The sequence below is a fragment of the Carettochelys insculpta genome, chromosome 9 (assembly GCF_033958435.1).
Source record: "Carettochelys insculpta isolate YL-2023 chromosome 9, ASM3395843v1, whole genome shotgun sequence".
NCBI classification, from domain to species: domain Eukaryota; kingdom Metazoa; phylum Chordata; order Testudines; family Carettochelyidae; genus Carettochelys; species Carettochelys insculpta.
The window spans coordinates 14,433,620-14,447,959 of record NC_134145.1 but is presented as its reverse complement, the minus strand read 5'-3'; the positions used below and the strand labels follow the sequence as shown (position 1 = coordinate 14,447,959).

The 14,340-nt window shown below is 43.8% G+C and overlaps 1 protein-coding gene across 1 annotated transcript in view; it reads left to right on the top strand.

Moving 5' to 3' along the window:
- DAB1 (DAB adaptor protein 1) overlaps nucleotides 1-14,340 on the top strand; it is a 277,887-nt gene that overhangs the window by 89,675 nt on the left and 173,872 nt on the right. Inside the window, exon 4 of the mRNA XM_075003144.1 lies at nucleotides 1,727-1,932. Coding sequence (XP_074859245.1) covers nucleotides 1,863-1,932 — 70 coding nt within the window. The 5' untranslated portion in view covers nucleotides 1,727-1,862. The remainder of the gene's footprint in view (nucleotides 1-1,726; nucleotides 1,933-14,340) is intronic.

Here is a 14,340-nt window from a genome sequence, read left to right as displayed (position 1 = left end):
CGTCAGTCTGTTCTGGTATGGCTATGGTCTGAAGAAGTGGGTCTGTCCCATGAAAGCTCACCACCTACTAAATTATTTTGTTAGTCTTTAAAGTGCTGCTGGACTGCTTTTTTTGTTTTGAATGTTGAAATAAGTTGTCTCTGAAAAGAGTGTTTGCATTGCAAGAGCATTTTGAAATTGACTGTTCATGCTAGAGAGCTCAAATTTGAAATAAGAGCAGTCAATCATGGGAGGCCAATTAAATCGTAATGGTCTCTGCTTAGTACACGCAGAGGCAGGTTTGAAATTGAAATGGGCGGAAAGTCATTTGTTTTGGTGGAATTACTATTTCGAAGCTTTGCAGGTGAATGCAAGGGTTTCCACCCACCCCAGGAAAATGGGGGTTTTCTGCCACACCTGCCCCCCGCCCCAATGTAGGTAAGCCAATAGTGTGAAAAAGGTTGAGAGTGGCAGAGCTGAGGGGCTAAGAGATGTGTAGAAGGAGGAAACTGAGGTCAGCTCCCCCCAGCCCTTACGAGCTGCATTAACTAGTCAGGTGCACAGTGCTGAAGAAACATACTCCTTCGCCAGGACTAGAGAGGAGCAAAGGAGGAGGTGTGAATCTTTCTCTGGATTGCTTCAATGGCATCTGAATTATACATCACACCTAACTGAGAATGGGCTGTACTCTCTCTCTGCCCCATTGGAGGTAATACTGTCATGTTTGAATTATTAGGGATAATGATTAGTTAGTGATCACATGGTGCTTTGAAGGGAAAATTGCTATCTCAGTTCTAAGAATTACCATAATTGTCTTTAAAAAAACATAGAAAAATATTGGGTAGCACCTTATTTGAAAAGTCTCATTGTCTTCAATGGGACTGCCATGAGAATAAGGTGCTACGCAACACAAGTATAAAAATCTGGCCCCTAAGTTTTATTTTTCTGTATATGCTCAAGAGAGCGTGAACATAGGTAGGGCCCTCACAAAGGGAAAAAACTCAAAACTGAGTTCAAGTTGAACCTCTCTTATCCAGCACCCTCTGGACTTGACACAAAGTCGGATAAAAGGACTTTCTGAATGATGGAAAGTCATCTTCTCTCAGCCCCACCCCCAATTCGCTCCTCACTGACCACAGATCCTGGCAGCTAGGTCCCAGCTTCCAGCAGCCACTGTCTGCCGGGGCTCCTGGGAGCCTGCAACTGTTCACAGCCCCCGGCCCCAGCTCCCCATTGCTCCCTGCCACCTACTGGCCACTTGAAGCTTCCTACTGTCTGCTGGCCCCCCATGGCTCCCCACTGGCCCCCCACGGCTGTCTACCGCCTGCCAGTCCCAGCTTCCTGCAGCTTGCCCATGCCTCCCAGCCACCCATGGATCCCAACAGCCAGCAGCTGATGGCAGATACATGCTTGTGTGACCCAGAGGCAATGGGGAGCCCGGGCCGGTGGCTGACAGCAGGCGCAGGCTGCCGGGGCCCATGGGCTGCTGGACGAGGAATGTTGCTGACTAAGAGAATTCCATTTAAGAGAGGTAGAACTTGCATCTATAAACTCAACTAAGTAATAAATTTTATTTTGGAAACGTGAAATGTTAAAACTAGCACTCCCATAGTTAGTTACTGTGACTTCTCCCTGTATCTCTCAGATCCTGCTATCCTCCCAGAAAGCATTTTGGATTTCTTTGACCCTTTTTTCCTCCCTTTTAACTCATTAAATGACCGTTAGTGTGTGTTTGTTTTTTTTGCAGCACTCAAAAGGAGTGAGTGAGATGAGCTGTCTGGGTTATAGTATCTGAAGGGCTAAGTTATTCTCTTGGAGATCTGTTCTAAATGAGCCTGACCGAGATACTGGATCTGTGTGAAGAGGACTAAGGATATAATAGGATGTCAACTGAGACAGAACTTCCTGTGGCTGTTAAAACCAGCGCAAAGAAAGACTCCAAAAAGAAAGGTGGTAAGTCCTCTTCTCTTTATATTTAATGAAAGACCATTTTGCTTTTGCGCTTTCATTTATCCTAAAGCATGCCCGATCCTATGCTCCTTGTGCAGGCGAAGCTCATGTAAACTTTCATTGAGTTTTGTCTGCTTAAGAAGCATCAGATCTTTGTGCCTTAAAAAAATACCACTTTACATTTATGTGATATTTTTAATAACATACTTTATTAGTTTTCTGCTGTAAAAGTATTTTGTGTTTTTTTCAAAATAGAAAATCCTGATTCTTTACTTCAGCTGTTTGAACTTCTTGTTTACCTACTTTTAGCACAAATTTTTATTCTGCTATATGGTGCTTTGTTGACAAGTAATTCTACTAAATGTTCTGTTTGTGTCATCTTGAACTGAACAAAAAGGTTCGATTCTTTGCCTGTCTTCATAGTTTGAATCTTAGGGCATGTCTGTGCATATTTAACCCCCTGGAAGGAATTGGTTCTATATAGGTTTTAGTGTGTTCTGTGTTCTTTGAACAGAGAGATTCTCAGACTTTTTTGTGATACATCTGCTTCTGTGTGGACATTTTGTTAGTGCCTTGCTCCACTAAACGTTCTTTCAGGAAAGACTTCATCTGATTGGGACCTGATTGACAAAATCTCAGACAGATTTGGAAGAACATGAAGCATTTTATCTAAATGTTTGGGAAGAGAGAAACTGTTACGAGAACTATTGAGACATTTGGTCTAAATGTATAAAACAAGATTATTAGTTTAACATAAAACGTTAAGGCTGCATCAGCGTTAAAAAATTCTTTCAAAAATTTTTTCGACAGAAGGGGGATCTTTCACGAGATTCCATGGAGCGTCTACACATAAATAGCATTCTTGTGAAAGTAAATTGAAAGAATGTGGCACTTCTTTCAAAATTGCTCTTCCTTTCCCATTTCAGGAAGAGCTCCCCCCTTTCGAAAGCTTGTTTAGAAAAAAAAAAAATGCCTGCAGATGCTTCTCAGGCCCTTTTTTCCCGAAAGAGCAATCCTCATGGGACCTGACTTTTTGATTCCTGGTCTGTTGTTTCGAAAAAGCGGGGGTTGTGTGGATGCTCTCTTTCAAAAGAGCAGATCGCTCTTTTGTTCCGCTTTTTTGTGTGTGGACACACTTTTTTCAAAAGAATTTCTTTCAGACAAGATCTTCCAGCAGGGCTTCTTTTGAAAGATCTTTGTATTGTAGATGTAGCCTAAATGTGGTTTAGCTTTGGACAGACCACATTGGAGCTTTGTGGTAACCGAGAAGTCATCGTTTAGATCAGAGGTTCCGAAATATATTTTTGCTATCTTTTGTGTATTTTCTCCTAATCTCTTGGTTTGCAAATATTCAACAAATATGGTTCAGGAAAGCACAATTTTTGACATCTTGGTTGTTTATTGTCTGTAATTGCCCTATTCATGGTTTGTGATTGGTAATGTAACTCACATGATATTGCTTCTGTTACATAAATCAATTGGTGAAATTTTTGAAAATAATAAATAATTCTCTTAAGGGATGACTTTTTGGTTGACCGAGCATTTGTGCTATATTCATGCGACTTTCCAGATTCACAAACATTGTCACTTAATTTTTGATGGCTGAGTGCTTAGGAATGCTGTGTAGGCTGATCGTTGCAAATGCAAGGACTCATTGCCATTACCAATGAGAATATTTACGAAATCTGTTGTGTGTTATGTGATCAGCTGTAGTAGGAGTTTCCCTTCTCTCTATCACGCAGAAGTGGCTGAAAAGTATCATTGCATAGCAGTAGAACGTCTCCAGAATTAATCATTTTCTGTATTGAATATATAAGTCTGATGGCTTTGAATAACAGCCAACAAGCTGCTAGGGTCACAGTAGAATAGGTTTTTTGGACAGGCCATGTATAAAATTCAGGTAATGTATTAGGTGTTCAAATCCTAGGTTGTGAAAGTGAGAAGAAACTTGATTTGTTCATTACTTTTCATTGGTTCATGTCACACCATGTATATCTCAACAAATGAGCCCTAACCTTCCAGAGTGACATGATGGACATTTGAAAAAAAATGTGTTTTTCAGGTTCGTTAACTGACATCAGAGGTGGGTAGCAAGTGAACAACCTGAAGTTATGGTTGTAGTCATGGAGTTCAGTTATCCAAGCGAAATGACTGTTCCCTCCAAAATAAGTTTTTGCTTTATAAACACAGAAATCTCAGCTCTGACACATCTCTAGCAAGTCAGTTTGTGAGCTCATGCATAAAACACAATCTACCATATTGCATTTAGCTAGTATGTAAACTTCAGATTTTTACAGGACAAGCTTCCAGTAAATATGTTGTGCATTTAAAATCTACACTGAGGCAGTGTCGACACATGCCCCTCTCTTTTGGAAGGGGCATGTTAATGAGGCACTTTGAAACAGATTAATGAGGTGCTGACAAACATATTCAGTGCCTCATTAGCATAATGGCAGCCAGGCGCATTTCGAAAGTGCTGCTTTTGACATGCGGACTGTTACTATAGATGCGGGCGCTTCGAAATAAGTGCCACACTTTGAAATTCCCTTATTCCCGATTTGTCTTGTTTTGTTCTGTGTTGTTTTGAAATAATCTATTTTGGGATAGCTGTTCCGGAATGGATAATTTCAAAATCAGGCTGCTGTGTAGACATGGCCCTAGACACAAACTTTATTTGTTCCTTTACGGACAAAAAATTTTATTTTTTGGATTTTTATTATAATTTTATGAATATTTATTATAAACAGGGTTTGATGTTACTTTAGTTAGGTGGTGATAGAGATGTGTGCATTAAATTTGTGACACTTGTTATTGTGCTGACTCTACCACTGTGGATTGTGTCAGATTAGTTAATGGTGAGAAAGGTTTCTGAGTGCTGTTTACTGTTAAGGTTTCTGAACCTTTTTAATGCCTTCAGCTATATCTGCCACATGCTTTCATTGACATAATCTGCCTTACATATAAAACAAAGTGCTGCTTTGCATCTCTATAGGGCCTTTTTGGTTTTATTTGTTTGTTACAGATTGTTAAAGGGATAGAGACACTGCCAGATCAAATTTATATTCTGCAGCTCTGGCTAGTGAGTAGGAAAAGGGAAATAGAAAGAAAAGGTCAGTGTGCACAGTCAGCTACTCTCTGTACATAGTGAGGATGACAACGGTCCTGCTGTGAGGGTCACTGAGGTCCCCATGAAGGCTTCCATTGACTTCTGTTGAGTAGCCACTAGGTCAAATGCATGCAATTTTTGCTGTTTGTTACTGGGACACTCTCTTCAGAGTGTTACTCAGACCTGTGAGCCATAGTGCTACTTACCTCTCTGCCTCAGCAAGAAAGAACTGTACTGGAGCTTAAACCACGTCTGCTCCCTGCCACACCAGTCTGGTCACCTTATCAACAAACTCCTCAAGACTCTGCCAGTGTTAACCTGGCCTTGCAGGTAACAATCCATGCACTCTAGCTTCTGAGTTCTGCAGAGAGATGTTTGTGCAGTGGTCAGTCCCCTTCTCTGAACCACCCAGAAATTAGTACAGTTGCTTCCTACAAATGAAGTGTGTACACATCAGCCTGAGGTTAGCTAAGAACTCAGTCTTTATTACTTTTTTAACAGCACTAAGGCAATGTACCGTAGAACTTAGAATGAGATTATTGATCAAGAACATAGATTTAAATTAAATTAAGCCAGAAAAAAGAGACTGAAAATGGTGAGAAAACAAAGTAAAATATGCTTTTTAGGGTCTGAGACTTAACTTCAGCAAGATCTAGTAGTCTATGTTTTCTCACTTACCCCAAGTCAAGAGCCTCTCCAGCTTTCAGTAGGAAGATCCAGTGGTCACAGAATCAGAGCACTGTTCTCTTTATTCCCTAAGTTCTGGATAACTACAATGTCTTTTTGCTCCTTTCCTTTCCCAAAGTCCATTGTCTTTGTCTAAGAACCAGCAAGATCTTTTGGGAGTTCAGACTCACGTATGTATCCCGCCACCGCATGCTATGCTCACCAGCCTGTTCTCTCCATCACTTGTTAGCTTGATTGCTTTGTTTACCTTAGATGTAAATGTACTTTCATTGTCTTCCACCTGTAATAAAGCCAGGCAGACAGATGGATCCGTATTCCTCAATCTAAGGCAGAATTGTTTATTCACTGCCTCCAAAAAAATATGTTAAGAACGTATTTCCGGCGCTCACTTCTTCCATACGTTACACAGTGATATTCATGACTAGTGTGTTACCTGTTATATCTTACTTGATTCACATTTATAGTGCAATAATATTATATGTATTCAGTTGTTGTTCTGATTCTCTGTTCACCTGATATTTACAGTTGCATAAAGATTTGTTAATAAATTCAGCTTTTAGATTGATCATTGCTTTATCTTACTAGGAAGTGAGGAATGAGGACAGGGCTTAGGTGAAAAAAGATACAGGCAGGTAGGTGTGTAGATGGCCACAGGAAAGAGGGTTGCTGTGGTGTGAGGGAGGAATTCTACAACGACAAATTCTGATGCTGCAGAATTGCAGACTTTGAGACTCTGTGTATGTGTCTGGAACAGCTCCTCATTTTGTGTGATTCTATAGTCATGCAAACTCATTCCCTTACAGGAAAAGGTAAATTGAAATAATCTTCATTAAGCATCATGGTGACAGTGATTCTCTTGCAATAAGCTTTTCCATCATTTTCACAGCTCTTTGCTCTCCCTCTGTTATCACTGGAGTTGATTTGTGACACAATTTCTAGCCAGCACAGACTGACTATTATTAAGATACAATGTGTAAAATGCCTCTGGAGGCTGATGTGAAAGTTCTGCTTATTTAGGATAGCACAGGCTATACACCACAGCTGCAAAACTGTAAAATAACATGAATGGTAATTGAATTATTTACATCCGCACTGTCACCTTGATGAATTCAGGTAACTAGATCATTAAAAAAACTGAAGTACTAATTTTGCCTTTTATTTGATTGATAGCAATATTTATTTACCAATAATGTAATCCTCCAGGGTTAGATGGGCTGTAGAAATGCTACTTGTACATGTTTCCCAGCCATAAATAAATGTTCAGGATTTTAACTGACTTCACATAGGATGGGGGGTATGCAAATACTGATGACCATAGCATTCGTCAGTGTGACTGATCTGTTGTTCTTTGCCACATATCCTGTCATGAGTCAAAGCAACCAAGGACTCATTTCAGTTTGACCTCCGCAAACCTCCTCCCTTGATCTCACTCTGTCATGTGAGCTGACAGTGTACCATGTGTTGTTAGAAAGGATTATACTGCTGCCATCTCCCACAGCCAGTCCTAATCTCAGTGCCTTTGTTGGTTATTATCCACTAGTTGTAATGTAAGGGATTCCTCTTTTCCAGACCTAGAGACACCTTGCTTGAATTTTAAAAGGCATCTTGAAGAGATTTCACATGGCTTATGTAAAGCGTCTTATTGGTTACTGCCCCGGCGATTGGACAAACTCCAGCAGGAGTGCGGCCATGTATTAATGATTCAGACTACACTACTGCAAAACTGCCTGATCTCATTGGCATCATTTGATTGACTGGCTTCAGTGAATAGTGGATAAGCTTGGGTTTTAGTAACCTTGGGGTAGGGACTTATACGTTTCTATTCACAGTCCTTGATAAAAATGTGAACTACTTGTGGTCTTGTAGTACATGGAGAAATCTCGCTGTAAATATTTCTGGACCATGAATCAGTTATGAAATATTTACTTCAGTCTCTTGAAATTACAAATGACTTAATAATCCCTTTTGGGAACTGGTTGGCAATGATTAAGGATCCCTGTTAATACTGTACATGGGAAATTGCCTTGTGGAGTTTAACTTACACAGTGACATATAAATGAATTGAGGTGAATCCAACTACCATATTTGGATGCAGATTTTAAGCCCACCAGTATGGTCCGATACCAGGTTAATTTTCACATGACCTTCTAAAATGGTGCCGCTGGCAGTTAGGAAGACTTCAAACAGAACAAATTTTGAGGTGGAAGCCACAGAGAAGCAACTCTCATGCAACTCTATGGAAGAGTTTTTACAGATTCATATCCAGATTAGAACTGAAGTTTATTGTGTTTTTTGTTTTTGTTCTTATGATTTGAATATTTTAGCAGACCACTAACTATATTTTGTCAATTTACTTGCAGTCTTGTAAAAGCACAAAACATCCAGAGTCGGTAATAATACAGTTTCATGAGTAGCATAGTAATAGCCTATGTTAAGTAAAGTCTAGTTCTTCTTCGAGTGGTCCCCGTGGATGCTCCACAGTAGGTGGTGGGCTCGCCCTCATGCCACAAATTGGAGATTTTCAAGCTGGATCTCGTCAGATTGTGCATGCGCAGAAGCACGCTGGTCCTTCACATGCTTTTGATCGTGTGTGAGCCGGTCCATGCCAGTTCCTCTCAACTGCCAGCAGCTGCAGACAGACTTCGCTTCGGCTCCAATGTGTGGAAAGATAAAACCCGGTTTCCTTGTTTACTGGTTGCTAGTTTTTAAGAATGTTCTTTAAAAGTCTTTTATTGTATATAGTTTAAAAAAAGAGGGGGTGGGGAAAGAAAAGAGCCGGGGGGGGGGAAGCTCTGCCACTAGAGGTTTCTTGTCTTTAGTATAGACCAGTTGTTAACACTCATCTACAGACTGTTTGTTGTTCTTAGTACCCATTAAGTACCCTCATTAAGGTTAGGCTACCCTAAGTTATTCCAAAAAAAAAAAAAAAAAAGGAAAAGGAGGAAAGATGTCCCCGGCAGGCTTCAAGAAGTGTGAGTCATGCGTGAGGCTATGCCCGCCTCTGACGGCCATAGCAAATGCATTCATTGTCTGGGCAAGGCCCACATGCCTCAAAAGTGTCCTCATTGCTCCAGACTCACTGCTAGAGTGAGGAAGGACAGCGAAATGAGGCTCAAGATGATTTTATTTGATAAAGCTCTTCAGCCTGAAACAACTGAGTTGACCCCTCCAGAGGGCCCGTCAATACCTCAAAAACAAAAAGCAACTTGTCTGACCTCCTCGGGTCATAAGAGGATGAAAGTGTCCCCCACATGTTCCTTGCCTGTACAATCCACGAGCAGGATGAGTGAGAGCCAGAGCCAGGACGCATCTGTGGCTAAAGGAAGTGCACAGCCCGGAGAGCAAAAGACAGTGCCTGGATCTCAGACTTCCAAAGACGCGGCACTAAAGATCCTGCAGGCGCTGGATACTATGGCACCAAGATAAATGACCCCAGAACCGGGGACTCCAGAACAGGGACTTGCAGTGCTGAAGACCTCTGATTGTGCAGAACCGCAGGCCCAGGCACCGAGCGCGGAACCGGCAGCAACAGTACCCACACTGAAACCCTCGGCATTGGGCATGGCACCATCCGTATCAGCACCAGCCTACTTATTTTGCAAACCGAGAAAAGCATATTCTAAGACACTGCACCAAAGCCATGCCTGGACCTTTTCATTATGCCATCTCCTTTGTCTCTGAGCTCTCCTCCAGAAACATATATACTGGAATGGATGTTAACACCACCATCGCCTTTCCTGAGGCAGCCGCCTCCACTTCCCTCTGCCTCAGGCACCCTTCACTTGATGTTCGACAAATGCATCAGCGGCAAGGATACCCCAACAGAGCATCCCCATCCATGTCTATGTCATCTAGGCGATCTCACTCTGATGCTACTCAAGATCCGGGGATAGCTCCCCGCATTCATGCCCCTCATACTGGCAGTCCTCATCCCCTCCTCCACGGAGGCGCTATCTCTCGCCTCCGAGAGAGGGTCCAGAGTTAGTTATTTATTCCCCCCCTTGAAACACGTGGGGGAGCAGACACAGGAAGTGTCTGAGGAGCAGACAGAGGCATATCAGACAGATGCCTCTTCGTCCTCTCTGGATGAGGCGGTTGTCCCAGGAGATATATCCCCTCCAGACCACCTTAGACAGTTTCAGCATCTGTTCAAAAGGGTGGCCCAGTCTCAGGATATACAGGTGGTGGAAGTACAAGAGAGGCAGCCCAAATGTCTCAAATATCTGAGACCTCCCATGTCATCAAAGATAGCCATCCCGCTGGATGAGGCCATCACAGAGGCTGCTACAAACATCTGGTAAACTCCAGCGTCTATTCCGCCACCAATAAAAGGGTGGACAAAAAGTATTTTGTACCATCAAAGGCAATGGAGTTTTTATTTAACCACCCCCAACCAAATTCTCTTGTCGTTGAGTCCTCTCGGGAGAGGTCAAAGGCACCACAATACAAATCTGCGGTGCCAGACAAGGATGCAAAGAGCTAGACTTATTTGGGTGGAAGGTACACTCATCCTCCACCTTACTGCTACGCGTGGCCAACGCCGCTGCGCATGTCTCCAACCATAATTTTGATAATTACACAAAACTCATATCACTCATGGACTCTCTCCCAGATGATAAGAAGGTAATCCTAAAGGCGATAGTTGAGAAAGGATATGCAGTCTCACGTGCAGGAGTACAAATCTGCTTTACATGGCAGACACAGCAGTACATTCCATGGCCACTGCAGTGGTGATCTGGCGAGTATTCTGGCTTCAGACATCTGGTGTTCCTAAGGAATTACAAACAAAAGTTGAAGACCTTTTGATAGATCAAAACTGTTCGCTGAAACCACAGACGTGGTCCTTCACTCCAGCAATGACTCAAGAACCACACTAAGAACGCTGGGCATGTACACTACTCCTTACAGGAGGAAGAGGTGTTAGCCGTATCAGCAATGCTACGCCTACCAACCTCAGCACCCACAATACCAACAGGGCTATGATCCAGGGCACCAACAACACCAAAGGCCATCTAGGTGACATTCCCAGCAAGGCTGTAACCCTGCACCGCAGGCAGCCAGGCAGCAAGTTTGCCTGCTATGTTGAGGAACGCGATACCACACCCATCTCTCAGTGCCAACACCCATCTCAGCTCTGTTTCACCACCGCCTCAGACCATTCTACCGGCAGTGGGAAAGTATCACCACAGACAAATGGGTACTGGAAATTACTGCCACGGGATACACCATCCCATTCTGCACTCTAGCACCACCAAAGCCCCCTACCCAGTCTCTCCTCAGGGACCCCTCTCACAAGTCTCTGTTGAAACAAGAGGTTGATCACCTCGTTTCAATAGGAGCGGTGGAGAGAGTCCTGGATGAGTTCCAGGGGAGAGGTTTCTATTCCCAGTACTTCCTCACAGAAAAGAAAACAGGAGGCTGGAAACCAATACTAGACTTACGGGCTCTTAATCAGTACCTCCGCAAGCAGCTTTTCAAGATGATCACTATTACTTCTATAGTTACAGCACTGGATGATGGAGACTGGTTCGCAGCCCTCAACTTACAAGATGTGTACTTCCACATACCCATTCACCCTGCACACAGGCACTTTCTCTGTTTCACCGTGGGCACAGAACATTTCCAGTACAAAGTTCCGCCCTTTGGCCTGTCTTCAGTGCCCAGAGTCTTTACAAAGACACTTTCAGTAGTGTCGGCTTACCTGCATTGTCAAGATGTATTCATCTTCCCATATCTGGACGACTGCCTCTTAAAAGGCACCTTGCAAGTAGACATGTTGCACATGATAGACATTACTACAGAGATATTCCACTCTTTGGGCCTCCATCATCAACTTCCAAAAATCAACAACGGAACCTACACAGGACATAGAGTTCATAGGAGCACGCCTCGATTCCATCATGGTGAGAGTGTATCTGTACGCATTCGTGCTATCCAGTCTCTAATACAGGTGCTGGTATGCAGCCCCACAGTACAAGTATTAACTTGCCTGCAGCTTCTGGGACACATGGCTGCCACCACATCTGTGGTGCAGAATGCCAGGCTGCACTTTCATTGTCTCTAGCATTGGCTGGTGACTGTGTATGTACCAACAATACATGCCATTCACCAAAAGGTATCATCTCCAGCAGAGGTGCAAAAGTCGCTGAAATGGTGGGCGGACCCCAAGAATCTGCTATCAGGGATCCCCTTTCACCAACTGCAAACCATGTTTTTTCTCACCACAGGTGCTTCCCACATAGGAAACAGGTCAGTGCAAGGGCGATGGTCCCACAGAGAGATGGCAATGCACATAAATATGCTGGAACTAAAGGCAGTGTTCAGTGCATGCAAGCACTTTCTACAATACTTACGACACAGAGTAGTCAGGGTCAATACCGACAACATTTCCCCGATGTATTATATCAATCGAAAGGGCGGGGCCAGATCCCGCACATTATGTGCAGAGGCCGTCCGCCTGTGGAACTGGTGAATTGCAAATGACGTAATCCTGAGAGCCTCATAGTTACCTGGTGTCAGCAACATAAAGGCTGCCCAGCTGAGCAAGCTCTTGGCTCTCGATCACGAATGGGAGATCCATCCTGATCTGCTTCGCCATATATTCAACATGTGGGGGTTCCCTCAAATAGACTTGTTTGCGACCTGTAACTACAAGAAGTGCCCTCAATATTGTTCTGGAGCAGCCATCGGTCCAAGCTCATTAGGCGATGTCTTCCTTGTACCATGGAAGGGCCCCTTGCTGTATGCATTCCCTCCCCGAGTGCTTATCCAAGAGCTCCTGGAACAGGCAAAGATGGAGGGGGCACACTTGATATTTATAGCCCTAGAGTGGGACCGTCAACACTGGTTTCCCCTGCTACAATGTATGTGGTGCTACCGGCCACTCCCCTTCCCAATTGTGCCGGACCTCCTCACACAGAACCAGGGAGTCCTGAGGCACCCTCAGCCTCAAACGTTACGCCTCAAGGCATGGCTAATCCTTGGCTCAGCTCCCTGGAGGCTTTATGCTCAGAAAGGGTTAAAGAGGTCCTGGAATGCAGCTGACGGGCCTCCACACAGAAGACTTATGTATACAAGTGGAAGCACTTTGCTTCCTGGTGCTTACCCAAGCAATTGACCCCGCCTGGAGGTCCCGGTTCCTACAATTTTGGATTATCTACTGGATCTGAAACAAGGGGGACTCTCTCAACTGTCACTAGAGGTCCACTTAGCAGCTATATCGGTCTTCTGGCACACTATAGAAAGGTCCACTGTATTTGCCCATCCCATTATGGCACGGTTCCTCACGGAGTTTAGATCTGTTTCTAGATACGCTGTCTAGGCCACCCTTTGAACCCCTAGCCACAGTTTCGCTTCACCTACTTACCTTAAAAATGACATTTTTTTCTCTCTACCATGTCCGCTCATAGGATAAGCGAGCTGGCTGCGGTAATGGCGATCCCGCCCTATACAACTTTCTCCAAAGATGCAATAATGCTACGTTTACACCCTGCATTCCTCCCAAAGATCTCTTCACAGCTCCATATCAATGAGCCTATAATTCTACCATCCTTCTATCCTAAGCCACATACCTCAAATAGGGAAGTTCGGCTTCATGCACTTGATGTAAGAAGGGCACTGGCCTTCTATATGGACAGAACCAAACCCTTCCGAAAGACAGACAGACTATTGGTGTCTCTTGCATGCAGATCAAAAGGAGGAGGACTATCCTCGCAAAGAATTTCAAACATTATTACATCCTGTATAAAGATGCACTACGCATTGCATATGACCCTTTACCAACTCCGCCCAAGGCTCACTCCACCAGAGCAATGGCAGCCTCAACAGCCTTCTTTAGAGGGGTCTCCTTGAAGGACATTTGCAGAGCAGCAACATGGTCGTCCTATGACATGTTCACGAAGCACTACATGATTCATGGGATGGTGGAGGAGGATGCAAGCTTACCGACAGCAGTCCTCTCAGGGGCAAGCTACGCATAATCTGGTACCCACCTCCATGTTTTGGGTTACTACTAGGTAGTTACCTTCTGTGGAGCACCCACGGGGACCACTTGAAGAAGAAGAAGAAGAAGGAGAAGTTACTCACTTGTGTAGTAACGATGGTTCTTCGAGATGCGTCCCCATGGGTGCTCCTCTACCCACGCATTCCTCCCTGCTTCGGAGTTCTGCTTTATATTTTTCAGAGGCATCCGAGGCAGTCGTTTTGAGGAACTGGCATGGACCGGATCGCACACGTGACCAAAAGCGCACGAAGGACCAGTGTGCTTCTGCGCATGCGCGATCTGACGAGATACAGCTTGAAAATCTCCGATCTGCGGCGCCAGGTTGATCCCAACACCTACTGTGGAGCACCCATGGGGATACATCTCGAAGAACCATCGTTACTACACAAGTGAGTAACTTCTCCTTATTGGACATTACAAACAATGAGTGTTGTGTAAACAGTGACAACACAGGTGATTTTTTTTCATGTTTATTTGCTACCAAAGCAATTAAAGTGTCCTGCTGTAGTGGGATTGTCCAAGTTTTCATGCTGTGCATTAGTTTTCTGTTTAGTTAGTAAATGGCTGTGCTGCATGCTGGTACCTGGAAAAATAAACATAGCTCTTATTTAGTGAA